The sequence below is a fragment of the Lactuca sativa genome, chromosome 4 (genome assembly GCF_002870075.4).
Source record: "Lactuca sativa cultivar Salinas chromosome 4, Lsat_Salinas_v11, whole genome shotgun sequence".
Lineage (NCBI taxonomy): Eukaryota > Viridiplantae > Streptophyta > Magnoliopsida > Asterales > Asteraceae > Lactuca > Lactuca sativa.
Genome location: NC_056626.2, coordinates 397,242,138 through 397,257,332, shown reverse-complemented (window position 1 = coordinate 397,257,332; position 15,195 = coordinate 397,242,138). Strand labels below are relative to the sequence as shown.

The following is a 15,195-nucleotide window of genomic DNA, read 5'->3' as shown; positions in this document are numbered from 1 at the left end:
ACTCTTTATAGAGTTTACGGCCCTAAGACCATATCCCCATGAGTTTACAGTCGTAAACTCATGGGTAGTGGGTTCTAGGATGCTTAATGGTCTTAAACTCTTGAGGGGGTGATGCTAGATTTAGTTTTAAGGCATTGGAATGGAATTTGAACAACATAAGGACCATTTGAGGAGTTTACGGCCGCAAACTCTTACATGCCATTTCCTTATGTGTATTAAGGTCTTAAATGGAAGGGTATAAAGTTCTATGCATTTTTCCAAGCCATATAGGGAAGTTAGGGCATCATTTGGCCCCCTTTTGGGAGTTTATGGCCCATGGACCAATCCTAGGGGGGTTTACGGCCGTAAACTCCTAAGTCCTTGGTTTAATTGATGTTTAAAGCCCCTACTTCAATTGTGGTTGATTCTAGACATTTACCCAAGCCATAGGAGGTGTTTGAGGGCAATTCTAACACCTTAAAAGGTGTTCACGGCCCTTGAAGAGGGGTTTACGGTCCAAGAGTGTTCTTGGGCCATAAACTCAAGTTTACTCTTCATATGATAAGGTTTTGGTGTTCTAAGCTCGTACATGCAAGTCTACAAGTCGTATCTAAGCCCTAGGAGTGATTTGGAAAGGTTTTGGGGCTTCAAAACCCCACTTATGGGTGTTTACGGTCCAAGAGTGTTCTTGGGCCATAAACACATGATATGGCCCCTATTGGATGTCTTAAACATGAATTTGCATGTTAAATGAGCTAAACAACAAGTTAGGGTAGATTACTTACTAGTTTGGGGCTCGAAATGGGCGGTTTTTGGATCAAAAGCAACTTGTAGAGAGAGAGAGAGTGTAGAGAGAGAGTGAAAAGGGTGGAAATGAGGTTTACTCTCCCTTATATAGGGGTTCGAGTTTGTGGCTCGGTGGAAATCTACCCGATACTGATGTTAAACGGAGCTTTTGGTCGCACCCGATTAAATGGTCGTATTTTTACTTGGTTGTAACTAAAACTTTTCAAGGGATTATTGAGGGTGTTTCTAATTTGTTTCAAACCCTACGAAGTCATAAAAAGTCCCAATTTAATTAACCTAGTCCAAAAGGTTAACTGACAATTAATAAAGCGGGTTTTATTAACGGAAGATGTGGTTAAAAATAACGGGATAAATTTCGGGTTGTCACACATACACACCCGAGAGTGTGCCCGAATCCGTCAAACCAAGGCTCTGATACCAACTTGTCACATCCTAAAATTCAAGGCCAAAAATTTCATATCTAATTTAATAATTATAAAACCATTTGTCTGAAGACATCCTTAGTATCAACATATATCAAAACCAATGTATCATTATTCAAAATGTATCATGATAAAATTACATCAAAGTATAACTCCCAAAGATCTCATGTGCGGAAATCCTTGTGTGATGCGCTGCAATCATGTCGGTTCCTTTCCTTTTGAAGAAGAAGTACCTGAAACCAAAACTGAAAACCGTAAGTACAAAGCTTAGTGAGTTCCCCCATTACACCACATACCATATAATAACTTACTGCCAAGCATATCCAGGTGTCGGCCAACCCTTTCGGTCTCTTTCAACCGGTAACCGCCTAGCATATTTGTGTGTTGGCCTACCCCTTCGTTCTCTTTCTACCGGTAACCACTAGCATATTTGTGTGTTGGCCTACCCCTTCGGTCTCTTTCAACCGATTATGGGGACTATTTTACCCCTACCGCTACCACATAGCATCCTATCCTACAAACGTATAATCACATACTGCCTAGCATATCTGGGTGCTGGCCTACCCCTTCGGTCTCTTTCAACTAGTAACTGCCTAGCATATCTGGGTGTTAGGCTACCCCTTCGGTCTCTTTTGACCGGTTACGGGGACTATTTCACTCCTTACCACTACCACATAGCATCCCATCATCATAGCATACTAGCACATAAATCATAACAGATAGTGGCATACCAGACAATTATCACAACATATATCTACCTATAAACAAGTACTAGTGGGCCGACATTGGTGCCTTCGACCCACTTCTACCGGGAAGGTAACTCACCTCGAATGATGAAGCCCACTATGAAGATCCTTAACTGCTGCCCTAACAAATCCTTGAGCTATCAATACCCAAAATATCACCCAATTAGCAATTGGGTCTCAAACCATGATCCTTAATTCGTACTTTGGGTAAAATGATTGTTTCACCCCCGACCTATCAAGGTCCATACTATAAAATCCATGAAAGCCCATCAATGGCCCAATTTTCCAAATTGGACCCAAACCCTTACATGGGACTACCTTTTAGAACCTATTACATACTTATAACCCTCCAAGGGTCAACGTTGGTTAAAGTCAACATCCAAGTCAAAGTCAAAGTCAATGCCCCGAGTGACTCAACCCGTCGAGTTGTCCTTCAACTCGACAAGTTCCCATAAACCATAGAATCGTGATACTATGAATCAACTCGTCGAGTTCTTACGTTTTCAACAAAATCAGGACATACTAACATCAACTCGTTGAGTTCCTTTGTGAACTCGTCGAGTTCTTCAGTCTATTAACTATTCATAATGCATTAAGCCATTTCTCTCGAATTCAACAGCTCCAAACCTCAGGTCCTTTCCATTATGATGTCTAGAAGGGTAAAGTTTCCAACTTTACCCTCAAGAACCATCTACTAAGCATAAAAATCAAACCCTAGTTTCTTTAAAGGTGGTCTCAATCCATTAAGGCCCTAAACTCCTACTACAACACACCAACATATAGATCTAATATCCCAAGGTGGACAAATCACATAAAGTTTCCAACTTTACGTTTATGCATGCTAGAAACACCCTCAATTGTCCATTTTTGGCTTCAAAATGGACATATTGCATGAATGGGACATGGAGGCCATTAAAGTTTGCAACTTTAAGCCTAAATAGGTCATATAGGGGCCAGATCTATCCCATTAACCCCTGGAAACCTCTTCTCTTCGGACCATTTGATTAAAACCCCAAAACTCAAGCTAAAAATTCAAAAAAAGAGATCTAGTAAGCTATATGTCAAGGTGACGACTTTATACCTCAAAGATGTAGCTCTTGATGAAGGGTTTCTGGATCTAGAGTCACTCCTCTAAGCTAGGTGCTTCCCTCTTCAAGTCTCCTTCAAGAATCACCAACAAATACTCTTTATGAACTCACAACACTAAAAAATGGCCTTAGGGTCTCGAGGTTAGGGTTTTGGACTATGGAGGCTGGGAATAAGGCCAAACCTTAGAGCTTAAGTTGTTTAAATAGGCTGCAAAACCCCGAATTAGGGTTTCTCAAACCGCAACCAACTTGTCGAGTTGGTCCCCTCCAACTCGTCGAGTTGATCTTCTAAAATGCGCGTGACTCATAATTCCTACACGTCGATTTTATGCCTTAAAATCGACGAGTTGACCTTTAAAAACGAGGTTTTATTTTCCATAATTAGCCTTCCAGATTCCGGGTGTTACAATGATGGATGAGTTTGATCGACAGGGATGTGAATTGATAATCATACTCATTTCCTTGGATATTTTAAATTCTTGAGTACAATTGATAGGTTGTACAAAGGGGAGGGGAAACGAGCCATTGATTATTTCTCTGGATAATTAATCGTTCTCCTAAATTATGTCATCGAGTGATATGTTTTGCTATATGATGTATTGAAACTATATGATAAAACTATTCGTTTTTTTAAGTGATAGACATGTATGTGCAACACGAACTCACTAGGCCCTATGCCAGTGGCGTAGCCAAGATTTTATTTTAGGGTAGGCCAAATAATATACAATATATGAACGAGTAGCAAAATTCTTCAAACGATAATAAAATGTAACTATATATGCATTCTTAACTAAGTTGTTTATTTTAAGTTGCACACGATGTTGTCTTACATCATTAAAATAATCTAAAAGGGAGTCTAATCGACATAAACGACAATGTATTCTCTTATACTAATTTCAAGTTTTGAATGAAATATGTCATATTAATTTTGCACACGATGTTGTCTTACATCATTAAAATAATCTAAAAGGGAGTCTAATCGACATAAACGACAATGTATTCTCTTATACTAATTTCAAGTTTTGAATGAAATATGTCATATTAATTTTGTGTGGGTGGGCTAATGCCCACTCTTGCTTTATATTGGCTATGCCCTTGCCATAGGCTTATCCATATAAAAACTTTGAATGTGTGCAATCCAGGAAACAATTTAGCTTAGTAGCAGTGGAAAAGACAAGGAATATGATTAATCAAGAAGATATCAAAGCAGTTCACAAAGACGTAACACACGAAGCTGTTTATTCAAAGACGTTATTTTATTTTTATTGCTTTCATTGTAGTTTAAGATAATAATTAAGTTTTAGAATTGATCTTGGATGTTTAGATAGTTATATTTTGATATTTATTAACTCATATTATACAATGATTATCGCTTACACATACCATTATGTTTTCTCAAAATATAATTATTATTTTTTGCTATTATTTAACACCGTTTAACTTTCCACGCGTTTGGAAAAGTTTAATTACACATAACATTCAATAATAATATTTTATCTTATAATTTATCACCCATCTCAAGTCCACACATATCGTGAACATGTCACAACCATAACACATACGTATACGATAATAGATCTTCTACAACATGCATAGTTTGTAGAAAATTAACAGTAACAACTAACAACCACGTCTTTATTCAAAAGGAGATCCAATATCTTCCACCGACTTCACTTGTAACTCTGATATAAAGAAACTCTGCGCCATAAAAGAAGAAATTTAGTAGAAGAAAATAACATACATCACATGATAATAAGTTAATAACACAAATCTTAGTTTAATTATTATTATTTACTTCATATCCAACTAAAGCTATGCACTCACGTGGAACAATCAACATTGGGATCTATGTGGATGCTAATTTTGACTCCACATATGTCAGGGAGTTCAGAAGCAGTATCCTCCCTTATCTGAAATGTTCTTGCAGCAAGTTTACAACAATTGCAAGCCGCTTGTCTATCAACCTGAGTAGTGACTGCAGCCTCAAGCCTCTCCAACCCTTTGCAGCAATCTTGAGGTGGTGTTCCACCAAACTTCAGGTAGTTTAGACATGGTCCAAGCAAAAGATCAACATTTGTACAAGAAAGAGCTTCACTTGGTTGCACCAAGAATTGAACCATGGCTAACATTGCCAACATGACTATCACAACTCCTTTCATTTCTGATCTTTAATACAACACTTGTATTGTATTGGTGTAGATAGTATATATTAGATCGAGTTAGCATGATATATTTATAGTCGGAGTGGGGAGGGTACATAGGGTATGCTGACAAAAACAATAATGGGTAGTTTGTAGCCGGAAGTGGGTAGTTTGTAGCCGAAAGTTGAAGCTTGAGCTAGAAGTTGAAAGTGTAACTTTTATTTGGAGTCGAAGTTGCGTTAAATTGTATAGTGTTTGATTAAAATAGTTGTAAGCTTATGAAAAGATATAAAATTAAATAACATTGGAATAAACTCTCAAAATCAAACAATATAATAATTTTGTTATAATAGACATGAATTTTTCTTTAAACACAACTTTGACTTTGGATTATGAGTTTTTTATTATTAAATAAAAGTTTAAGTTTATACTTTTAAACAAAGCTCGCCAAAAACACACATAGTAAGGCATTCGTGTCCCCACACGAGAACACCGTTTCGGGTGGCCCGGCCCCTCACAGGGCGATCCTGCTGTGAATCAAAACCCCATAACTCCCCCTTTATTTTATTTTATTTTATTGTGTTAAAAAATAAGTGAAGATGACGTGAAAGTGAATGTGAAGGATGCACGATGAAAAAATGCTCATAATACATAACATAAGAAGATAACGGTTCTATCGGTGGTGACATTGCTTTATGTCCTTTAGTATTGAAAACATGACAAGTGTTCATAGGTTTATTTTTGAACTCTTCTTTTTATCATTTGAAGTTGTACATCCCTTGAATGATTTGTGTATCTCGTCTATTTTAAGTTACATATCCAAAATTAGAAAATTTTGTGATTCTTTAAGATGTACTGGAACTCTTTTTCTGTTCGAGTTGTTTTTGTTGCATCATGGTTGCTACTTTTAGGTTCGTAAATTGAAATTACACGATGTGTATTATTATTGATTGTTATTATAAATATAGCATGTTATAATAATAGTGGTGAACAGGAAGCATGCTTTAAGTGAGAATGTCCTTTTTAAAAATAAATAAATAGCTATAGCAAGTTATTGGAAGTGGTTTTATATGTATTAATTTACCAAGCAACCGTTGTGGATACATGGATTTATTGCAACTTTGTGTAAGGTCGGACGGAGTGGATGCGAGAAAGGGGTGATGATCACTCTTGCACCCACTCCGTGGGTGAGGAAAAGGTGAGAGAAAACATGTGCGGGAAAGAGATGAGGGGAGGGGGTGCCGCACTCTCTCCCTTCATGCTATTGGTTAGTTTTTTTTTTTTTTTTTTTTTTTTTTTTTTTTTTTTTTTAAATTAAATATTTATAGAATTATATACCTACTAAAAAAAATATAAAAAATATATCAAAATTCATGGTTTTTAATTTCCTACAAAATGAGTATAATATATGTATGAAATATATTTAAAAAAAAAGTGAGGGAAGGGCTTTCCACCAATTCCTTGGCTTTTAAACGAGGGAAAGAAAAATGAAAGAAATAAGGGTATGACCCACAAAAAATGAGAGAAACTTCCTTCCCACACCCTCCGGTCTAAGGAAAATGAATTACAAAGTAAAAGCAGTGCAATTTTTATTTAGTTGGTGCCGGGAAAAAAATAGATAATTTATACAAGATGAAGAAATACCGAAATGGTAAAAGGTGTCGGTTACAAGGGGAAGTTGAGATAAAAATTGCACTACTTTTATTCTTTTGCTTTCAAGGTAACAAAATTCAAAAAGTATACAAAAAAATATTATTGAATTTTGTTTAGTAAAAGTACCTACAAATTATAACGTTTGTACATATTTAATCATCAAAATTATCATTTCAAAAAACACCCTTCTATCACCGTCTATAGTAGGTAGTGTTGTAAAACTCGCCGAGTTGGTCGATTACTTGGTCGAATACTCTTTACTCGATCTCTTACCGAGGCAAGTTACAGAATCCGAGTACTCCCCAATCGGGCTCTTACTGAAACGAGCAGTGTTGTAAAACTCAACTAACTCGATGATGAATATGTAGTGTATAATTACTTAATGATTTATTATTTAACACATACACATGTGATTATTACTATATATATATATATATATATATATATATATATATATATATATATATATATATATATATATATATATATATATATATATATATATATATATATATATATAACTCTTAAATTTTTAATAATTATGCATGAAGTGAGGTGTTTTTATGTATTTACATGTATCTAAATTTATTATATATTTCAATTAAGTTATGATTTTAACTATCAAAATATATTATTTCCTTAAAAATATTTTTATATAAATTACCGAATCTCAGTACTCTCGAGTACTTGTTACACGGCAGTCGGCCAAACAACTATCGAATAACGAGTTCTACAACCTTGATAGTAGCTTAATGGCTAAGTTGACAAATTGTTTGGAAAAAGATGACTTAGGAGGGTGACAAAGTTTCAAAATTATACACAAAAAAATACTAATGAACTTATAAAAAAAAACTATAACATTTGTACATAGACGCATCACTAAAATTGCCATTTTTTTCTAAAAATACCTATATATATCACCGACTATGGTAGGTTAGTAGCTGAGTTGACAAATTGTTGGCGTTAAAATGATTTAAAATGGCAATAAAGTTTCAAAATTGTACAAAAAAAAACTATTAATTTTGTTTAGTAAAAAATTCCAAACAAGCTATAACATGTGTGTATGACTATATATATATATATATATATATATATATATATATATATATATATATATATATATATATATATATATATATATATATATATATATATATATATCGTAATAAATAAGTAGAATAGCGCCACGTGTTAGTGTACTAGACCTCCAAAATAGAGTTTTACCGCTTCTTTTCTTTAGGTCGATTTAAGTAAATACCATTCACTTCAAATAGAGGCAATAAATCCGGAAAAAACTACACTAAAAAAATGCAATCAAAAATTTCAAATGAATAAAAGATTTGTAAACAGGGAAAATGACTTGATAGGGTAAGATATTTTTTTGAAATGTACACATTTAGTCCTTATTCTTTTTTTTTCTTGTAAAATAAACCCTTATACTTTATTAATATGTACACATTAGATCATTTTCACCGGATTCTACAGGTTTTGTTGATGTGGAAGGGTTTATTTTACAAAAAAAAAAAGAATAAGGACTAAATGTGTACATTTCAAAAAGTATCTTACCCTATCTAGTCATTTTCCTTTTCTTTTATTTTGTTGAAATGAAATACCCAGGTGGCATCCACATATCCACAACGAGATTTTTCCAACTTTTATTCATCATGAAAAAGAGGGAGAACCCCGATCTCCAGCGACTCCTTTGCGTGTTCCTACACATCACTGGTAGCAAGGAGGAATGATGGCAAAAACAACAAGGTCGAAGGGGGAGACAGGAGGAAGTAGAGATGGTAGTTGGCGGCGAGGAGCTGCTCTGGTAGCCCCCTCGTCGATTCTTTCTTCTTTTTCTGACAACATATCTCAAAGATGGAGGCAAAGAGAGACAGATCGGAGAAACATAACAGGTAAAAGGTGTTTAGCTGTTGTTGTTCGACCGGAAGGAAGAGAAACGAGAAAGAGAAGGGTCGCCGCCCTTTTCTTGTTGCTAGAGGATCACCCACCTTCGGTGACTAAGCTAATTAATTGCTATTTAGTGCCACTTGTGCTTCCACATCAGCAAAACCTGTAGAATCCGGTGAAAATGACCTAATGTGTATATATTAATAAAGTATAAGGGTTTATTTAAAAAAAAAAGAATAAGGATTAAATATATACATTTCAAAAAGTATCTTACCCTATCAAGTCATTTTCCCTAAAAGAAAATTCGTATATGACCGGGTATAAATGGTCACAAGAACTGCATTGTTATAAAAAATAAAATATAAGAGTTTATTTTACAAGAAAAAAAGAATAAGAACTAAATGTATATATTTCAAAAAATATCTTACCCTATCAGGTTGTTATCACTTGTAAATAATTTGAAAAAATTGGTTATTCAAATTTCAACTCGAAATACCCGATTTAATATGAAATTTTGCAAACACTTAAGATTACCATAAATTACAAAAAAGAACACAATCAAAATTTATTGGTAAGATAAGAAAATAATTTAATTTAACTATTTGTGAAGACCAGTAAATTGTAGAAGTTAAGATATTTTTGTTTTGTACTTGCAAAGTTGCAATTCGAACCCATTTGAAGATGTGAAGATATTTTTGAGCAATACGGAGGCGATAAGAAGTAACAAGCCTCGATGTCATAGCTGAAACCAGCAAAAAGAGGAACTTCGGCCAAATTTGCTGTATTCATTATCTTCCTTCTGTACTATAAGTGAAATTTTTTGAAATTTAGGGATTTTGTATGCGATAATGGGAGTGGTGATGGCTTGGAATGGTTACATGCTTCCTCCGCAAACGGAAAGTAAAGTTATGGCTCCTGTACGGCGCTTTGTTGGTCGCCGGAAACTCTGTTTCGATGGAATTTCATCTATGTGTTCTTCCTCAGACACGCATCATGACGACGATTCCGTTTCACCTCGTCATCGCATCTTCACCAAAACGTATTTTTTTCGATTTACCTACTCCTGAATTACTTACATTGCTATTTTGAAATTCGTATGCTACTGTACATTGATCGTTTGTTTTTCGGGATTGATATAAAATATGATTGTGTATTGACTAGTTTGGGCATTTGTTGTTGAGAATTAACCTAATGTAAGGGGAAATTGGGGTGGTAATGCCGTGTGAAACACTTTACTATTCTCAGCATTAAGCTCTTTATTACCTGATTAATTGAAAATTCGAAGATCTTATTTCTGATTTTTTTCAATTTGCGTTATCATTACTTCCATGCTTTTTGATGCAGCTTTTGTTTCGTATATGCAGAGTTGGCGAAAGAACACTTAATGATTTGGGAGAGGTTACAAAAGTTTTTTTTACAACACGAAGAATGCTGTTAACAAGTTTATTGATGCCGTTATACTATCCCCCTTCAAGGTACTCATCAGGTTCGAACAATCCATTTATCCATCCTGTTTCCTTTAAGCAATTCTTAGTTTTCTTTCTAAATTTTTTTATATGAACATTTGTTTATCAGCTAATGCTTTAGGAGACCCTTCTGTGACACTTGAACAAGTAACACCAGTTGTTATCCCTTCTGGGCCACTATTTCCTCCTGAGGTTTCTTCTTCATTATTTTTATCAATTCTATTCTTGAAACCAGTTCACTTGTATATTTTACCCCTTATAATGTATGTTCATGGCAGGTATATTGATATGTGTATGCTTGGCAATGGCAGGAAAGAATCGTGAAGCTATTTGAGAACAACACTTACTCTGTTGTCAATATATTTGATGTAACTCTACGCCCTCAGCTTAATGTTACAGGGGTAGTTGAGGTAATTTTGAACAAACTTATAAACCCCATTGTAGTGAGTTTGACATGTATTGGATTTGAGACTGATGTCAATGAGACAAAAAGGACTTGCTCTTGATCTCTTATCTCTGCAAAAAGACGTGAATGCCCTCCTCATCCTGTTTATAGAAAAAGAGCCCTAGAAAACTTATTGTTAATGATTGGACATAAGAGTCGTTTTATCTGATTTCTAGATTATTTGCAGATTCCTGAAGGAAATGGTTCGGGAGTTGTTTGGGATGAAGAAGGGCACATTGTCACGAATTACCATGGTAATAACATACAATGTTTTCCTTCCTCTAAAATTTCATAAATGATTAATATATTAAAATATGATTATAAAAATTATCATCAAATTACTCTTATGGTTGAGCAGTTATTGGCAATTCTTTATCAAGGAATCCAAAACCTGGACAAGTTGTTGCACGAGTTAATATTCTTGCCTCAGAAGGGTGAGACTAGTTTTTTTTTTTTTTTTTATTTTTTTTTATTTTTTTAATCTTATGATATATATATTTAATAATTTATATAAAATTTACCTCACCAATTTCTTATATTGAAAGGGTACAAAAGAATTTTGAAGCCAAGTTAATAGGTGCAGATAGATCCAAGGACCTTGCTGTCTTACAGGTAAATTTTTTTTTTTTTTTCAATCTCCCCTTTCATAATATTGGAAAATATTTTCGCCATTTTAATGGTTTACCCTTTAAAATAAACCATTATTATTTTTTAAGCATTAAAAAAACCATTTTCCTCGTTACCTGGTTTTTGTATTTTTTTGTCTTGATATCTGGAAAAATTACTTTTACTAAAAAACATTGAATAAAGTATATCGATTTATCCCCTGATGTATTAATTTTTTTTAGTGAATTCGAAGAAAAATAATAGTTGAGTGGTTAAATCAATAAATGGTGAAAGTGTGTTGTGCTTATCTTATCTTTTGTGTTTCACTATTTTGCCCCTGATATGTAATCAGTAAAAAAGGCTCCTTAAAATATGGTAAAAAAAATATTATTATATATACTATTAATTCTCATTGTGCTTATGAATAGTGATGTTTTTCACTTTTGGACTTTTGCCACAAAAGTTTTCTGTTTTGGCAGATTACCACCCTACAAACAAAGGTTTTACGTTTTGGCAGATTTAGTCCCTTCAACAAAGGTTTTATATTTTGGCAGATTTAGTCCCTGCAAAACCTTTTGGCTGATTTAGTCCCTGCAAAACCTTTTGGCTAATTTAGTCCCTGCAACAAAGGTTATACATTTTGACAGATTTAGTCCCTGCAACAAAGGTTTTATATTTTGGCAGATTTAGTCCCTGAAAAACCTTTTGACAGATTTAGTCCCTGCAACAAAGGTTTTATATTTTGGCAGATTTAGTCCCTGAAAAACCTTTTGACAGATTTAGTCCCTGCAAAACCTTTTGGTAGATTTAGTCCCTGCAACAAAGGCTTTACATTTTGACAAATTTAGTCCCTGCAATTGTTTAATTTATAGAAAAGGTCCCTGTAAAGTTTTTTTTTATCAAAAACAGTCCATATGTGTAAGATTTTTGTATTTTGGCATGTTTGACCCCTGTGTACAAAACTAATTACAAAAATTGTCCTCATTGTCTTTTACTAAACTGCTGATAATACATACCCCCCCCCCCCCCCCCCCCCCCCCCCACTTCGTAGCATGGGTTTTTTTTTTCTAGTTAAATTTAATTTATAATAATTTAGTGGCTAAAATGTAAAATGGTGAAATGAAATTACAGGTGGAAGCACCTAGAGATCTTTTAAGGCCAATGAAAATCGGTCAATCATCTTTCTTAAAAGTTGGTCAACAATGTTTAGCCATTGGGAACCCTTTTGGGTTTGACCACACACTCACTGTGGGTGTTATTAGTGGTCTTAACAGAGACATATTTAGTCAAACTGGAGTCACAATTGGTGGAGGAATTCAAACAGATGCTGCCATTAACCCTGGAAACAGGTCTTTAAAAAAAAAATAAAAAATAAAAAAAAAACCTAAATTCTCTTTTATCAATAATATCAACTTCTTACATTTAAATAATATATATGTATACATTATATAATGTCTTGACAGTGGAGGCCCGTTGTTAGATTCTAAAGGAAATTTAATCGGGATCAACACTGCGATATTTACACAAACAGGTGATTTTTTACTATTTTTTGTTTGTCTCATAATAAATAATAAATAATAAATAAATAATTCCAATTTAGAGATTAGTGATAACGTAGTTTTGACTTGACAGGGACTTCAGCGGGGGTGGGATTTGCTATCCCTTCCTCCACGGTAGTTAAGATAGTCCCTCAGTTGATTCAGTTTGGAAAAGTAAGTTATTTAAGTATTAATTTAAAAAAATAAAAATAAACACCCATATATATATAGTGGTGCAATTTACACTAACACCTAATAGTGTATATCTATAATCTATGTATGTTAGGTTGTTCGAGCTGGATTAAATATCGAAATTGCCCCTGATGTTGTTGCAAATCAACTTAATGTTCGAAATGGAGCTCTTGTTCTACTGGTAATAAATAAATAAATAATAATCATTTTGAAATTTCACTACATGTTTTTAATTTTCTTAATTTTGCGGTTTTTAAGGTTCCTACAAATAGTCCGGCAGCAAAAATTGGTCTTCTTCCCACCACAAGAGGATTTGCGGGTAATATTGTTCTCGGTGACATCATTGTATCAGTGGATAACAAACCCGTAAGCAGATAATTTCAAGCACTTTATATAAAATGAGTCTATTTGTGTTATATATTTTAGAGAAAATTATATTATATTTTACCACTTGTACTTTATTTTTTTTCCAATCAAAACAACTGTTTTTTTTTTTTTTGGGTAATTTGCCCTGTATTTTATAAATAGTGGATTGAACGGGTAAAATTTAAAAATTAATTAAATTGGTGAAACGATTTGTAAGTAACCTAAGATGATAAATTGTACTATTTTTGATGTATTCAGGTGAGGAATAAAGCAGAGTTTTTAAAAGCATTAGATGATTACGGTGTGGGAGATGAGGTTCTCTTAAAGATACAAAGGGGAAATGAGACCATTGAGATGGCTATTGCTTTAGAGGAGTCTTCATAAAACATATATATGGCCTTTTTATGCATTTGGTTTTGTATATTGGATTATTTATATTTATATATATAAGTATAAATTCTTATTATATATATATATATATATATATATATATATATATATATATATATATATATATATATATAGAGAGAGAGAGAGAGAGAGAGAGAGAGAGAGAGAGAGAGAGAGAGAGAGAGAGTTATGTTCTAATGAGAACATTTTTTAGCCTATGAGTTTAAAAAACACGCACAAACTTAGTGACACCATTCTTTGGTCCTGTCCTCTGCCTAACATCGACTCCTCCCGTTATGCCCCTCCGACACTGACCCCCGCCTCCTAGTGCTTTTCTTCTTCCCATGAACTTTCATCTATGCACGATAGTTGTTCCAAAAATTCATGCTCAAACTCAACAATCTGATCTCCCGAAGGTACTATAACTACTCTCTCTCTCTCTCTCTCTCTCACACACACACACACAAACACACATTAGCACATTTTAGTTTGATTTTACTCTGATCAGGAAAACAATGGATCTGATTGAATTATGAGTCAGATTCATGATATTGTGAAATCTGACATCGTTCCAGTTATAATCATGAATCGTTTCTTCTTTATGCTAATTGTTGGTGTCAATGATAAATAAAACTAGTAAGCTCTAGGGGCTGGATTGGAGTCTATTAGACAGTTGATGATCACTGTAGGATTTCATGCACACAAGGTGTTTGTCATATTGTCTGAAAGAACCAAATAAGTGTAAAAGTTGCATTTTATGTGAAAATTCTTAACTTTGAACCCTCATTAAGCCAAACATTAAGGTCCTTAGGTTAAATTTAATTTCACATCTCAATATCCTAATGAGTAACCAACAATCATGTTAAAAGCGATAAACTTAAGGCTTAACCATTAAGTACTTAATAGAACACCAACAGTGATTTAAAAGCTATTATGATCAATTTTCCCAAATCTGTCCTCCAACTTCTAAAATTCGTGCAAGTTAGTAGGAAAATCTAAAAATCATGAGACTTATTTTTATGGAAATATTATTGTGTCTAATTTCTTCAAACTTTGAATCACATTTCGAAATTCCAAATCCTTGAGGGGTAAAATTGGCGATTTTCTCAGTTTGGTCCATGCTCTCACATATTTCATGCATTGTCTTCAAAAAATCATAATAAATTCATCTGAACTCCAAATGCCAAAATTCCAAAGCCTATAGTTAGATATGGATGTATAGTATCCCACATATAAAGGGTCTGATGTAATTCTTAGTAGATTGGTACAATTTATTCTAATAGTGTTGAGTGGTCCAGAATGTGACAACTTAAAGTTACTAACTTGTAGATTTAATATAAAATCAACCAAAAATAATTAGAACGAGATCTTTTTATTTTTGAAAAGATAAAAGAGGGAAATTTACCAATATTATTTTATCGAAATTTAAGAATGGGTTGAAAGGTAAGAAAACAGAT

The 15,195-nt window shown here is 33.7% G+C and overlaps 2 protein-coding genes across 2 annotated transcripts; one reads left to right on the top strand and one right to left on the bottom strand.

Annotated features, from left to right (window-relative positions):
- Positions 1-4,520: 4,520 nt before the first annotated feature.
- On the bottom strand, positions 4,521-5,255 carry LOC111906786 (non-specific lipid-transfer protein 1). Its single transcript, XM_023902557.2, has 2 exons — positions 4,867-5,255; positions 4,521-4,740 (listed from the first exon to the last, which is right to left on the bottom strand). The coding sequence occupies exons 1-2, from the start codon at positions 5,199-5,201 to the stop codon at positions 4,713-4,715; spliced, it is 363 nt and encodes a 120-aa protein (XP_023758325.1). The 5' UTR covers positions 5,202-5,255; the 3' UTR covers positions 4,521-4,712.
- Positions 5,256-9,401: 4,146 nt separating this feature from the next.
- Positions 9,402-13,816, top strand: LOC111906814 (protease Do-like 8, chloroplastic). The gene is made up of 13 exons (XM_023902597.3): positions 9,402-9,774; positions 10,100-10,221; positions 10,311-10,393; positions 10,513-10,611; positions 10,834-10,900; positions 11,005-11,080; positions 11,192-11,258; positions 12,384-12,601; positions 12,716-12,783; positions 12,885-12,964; positions 13,077-13,163; positions 13,241-13,348; positions 13,607-13,816. Exons 1-13 carry the CDS (start codon positions 9,584-9,586, stop codon positions 13,730-13,732), a joined length of 1,392 nt encoding a protein of 463 aa, XP_023758365.1. The 5' UTR covers positions 9,402-9,583; the 3' UTR covers positions 13,733-13,816.
- The last annotated feature ends 1,379 nt before the right edge of the window (positions 13,817-15,195 follow it).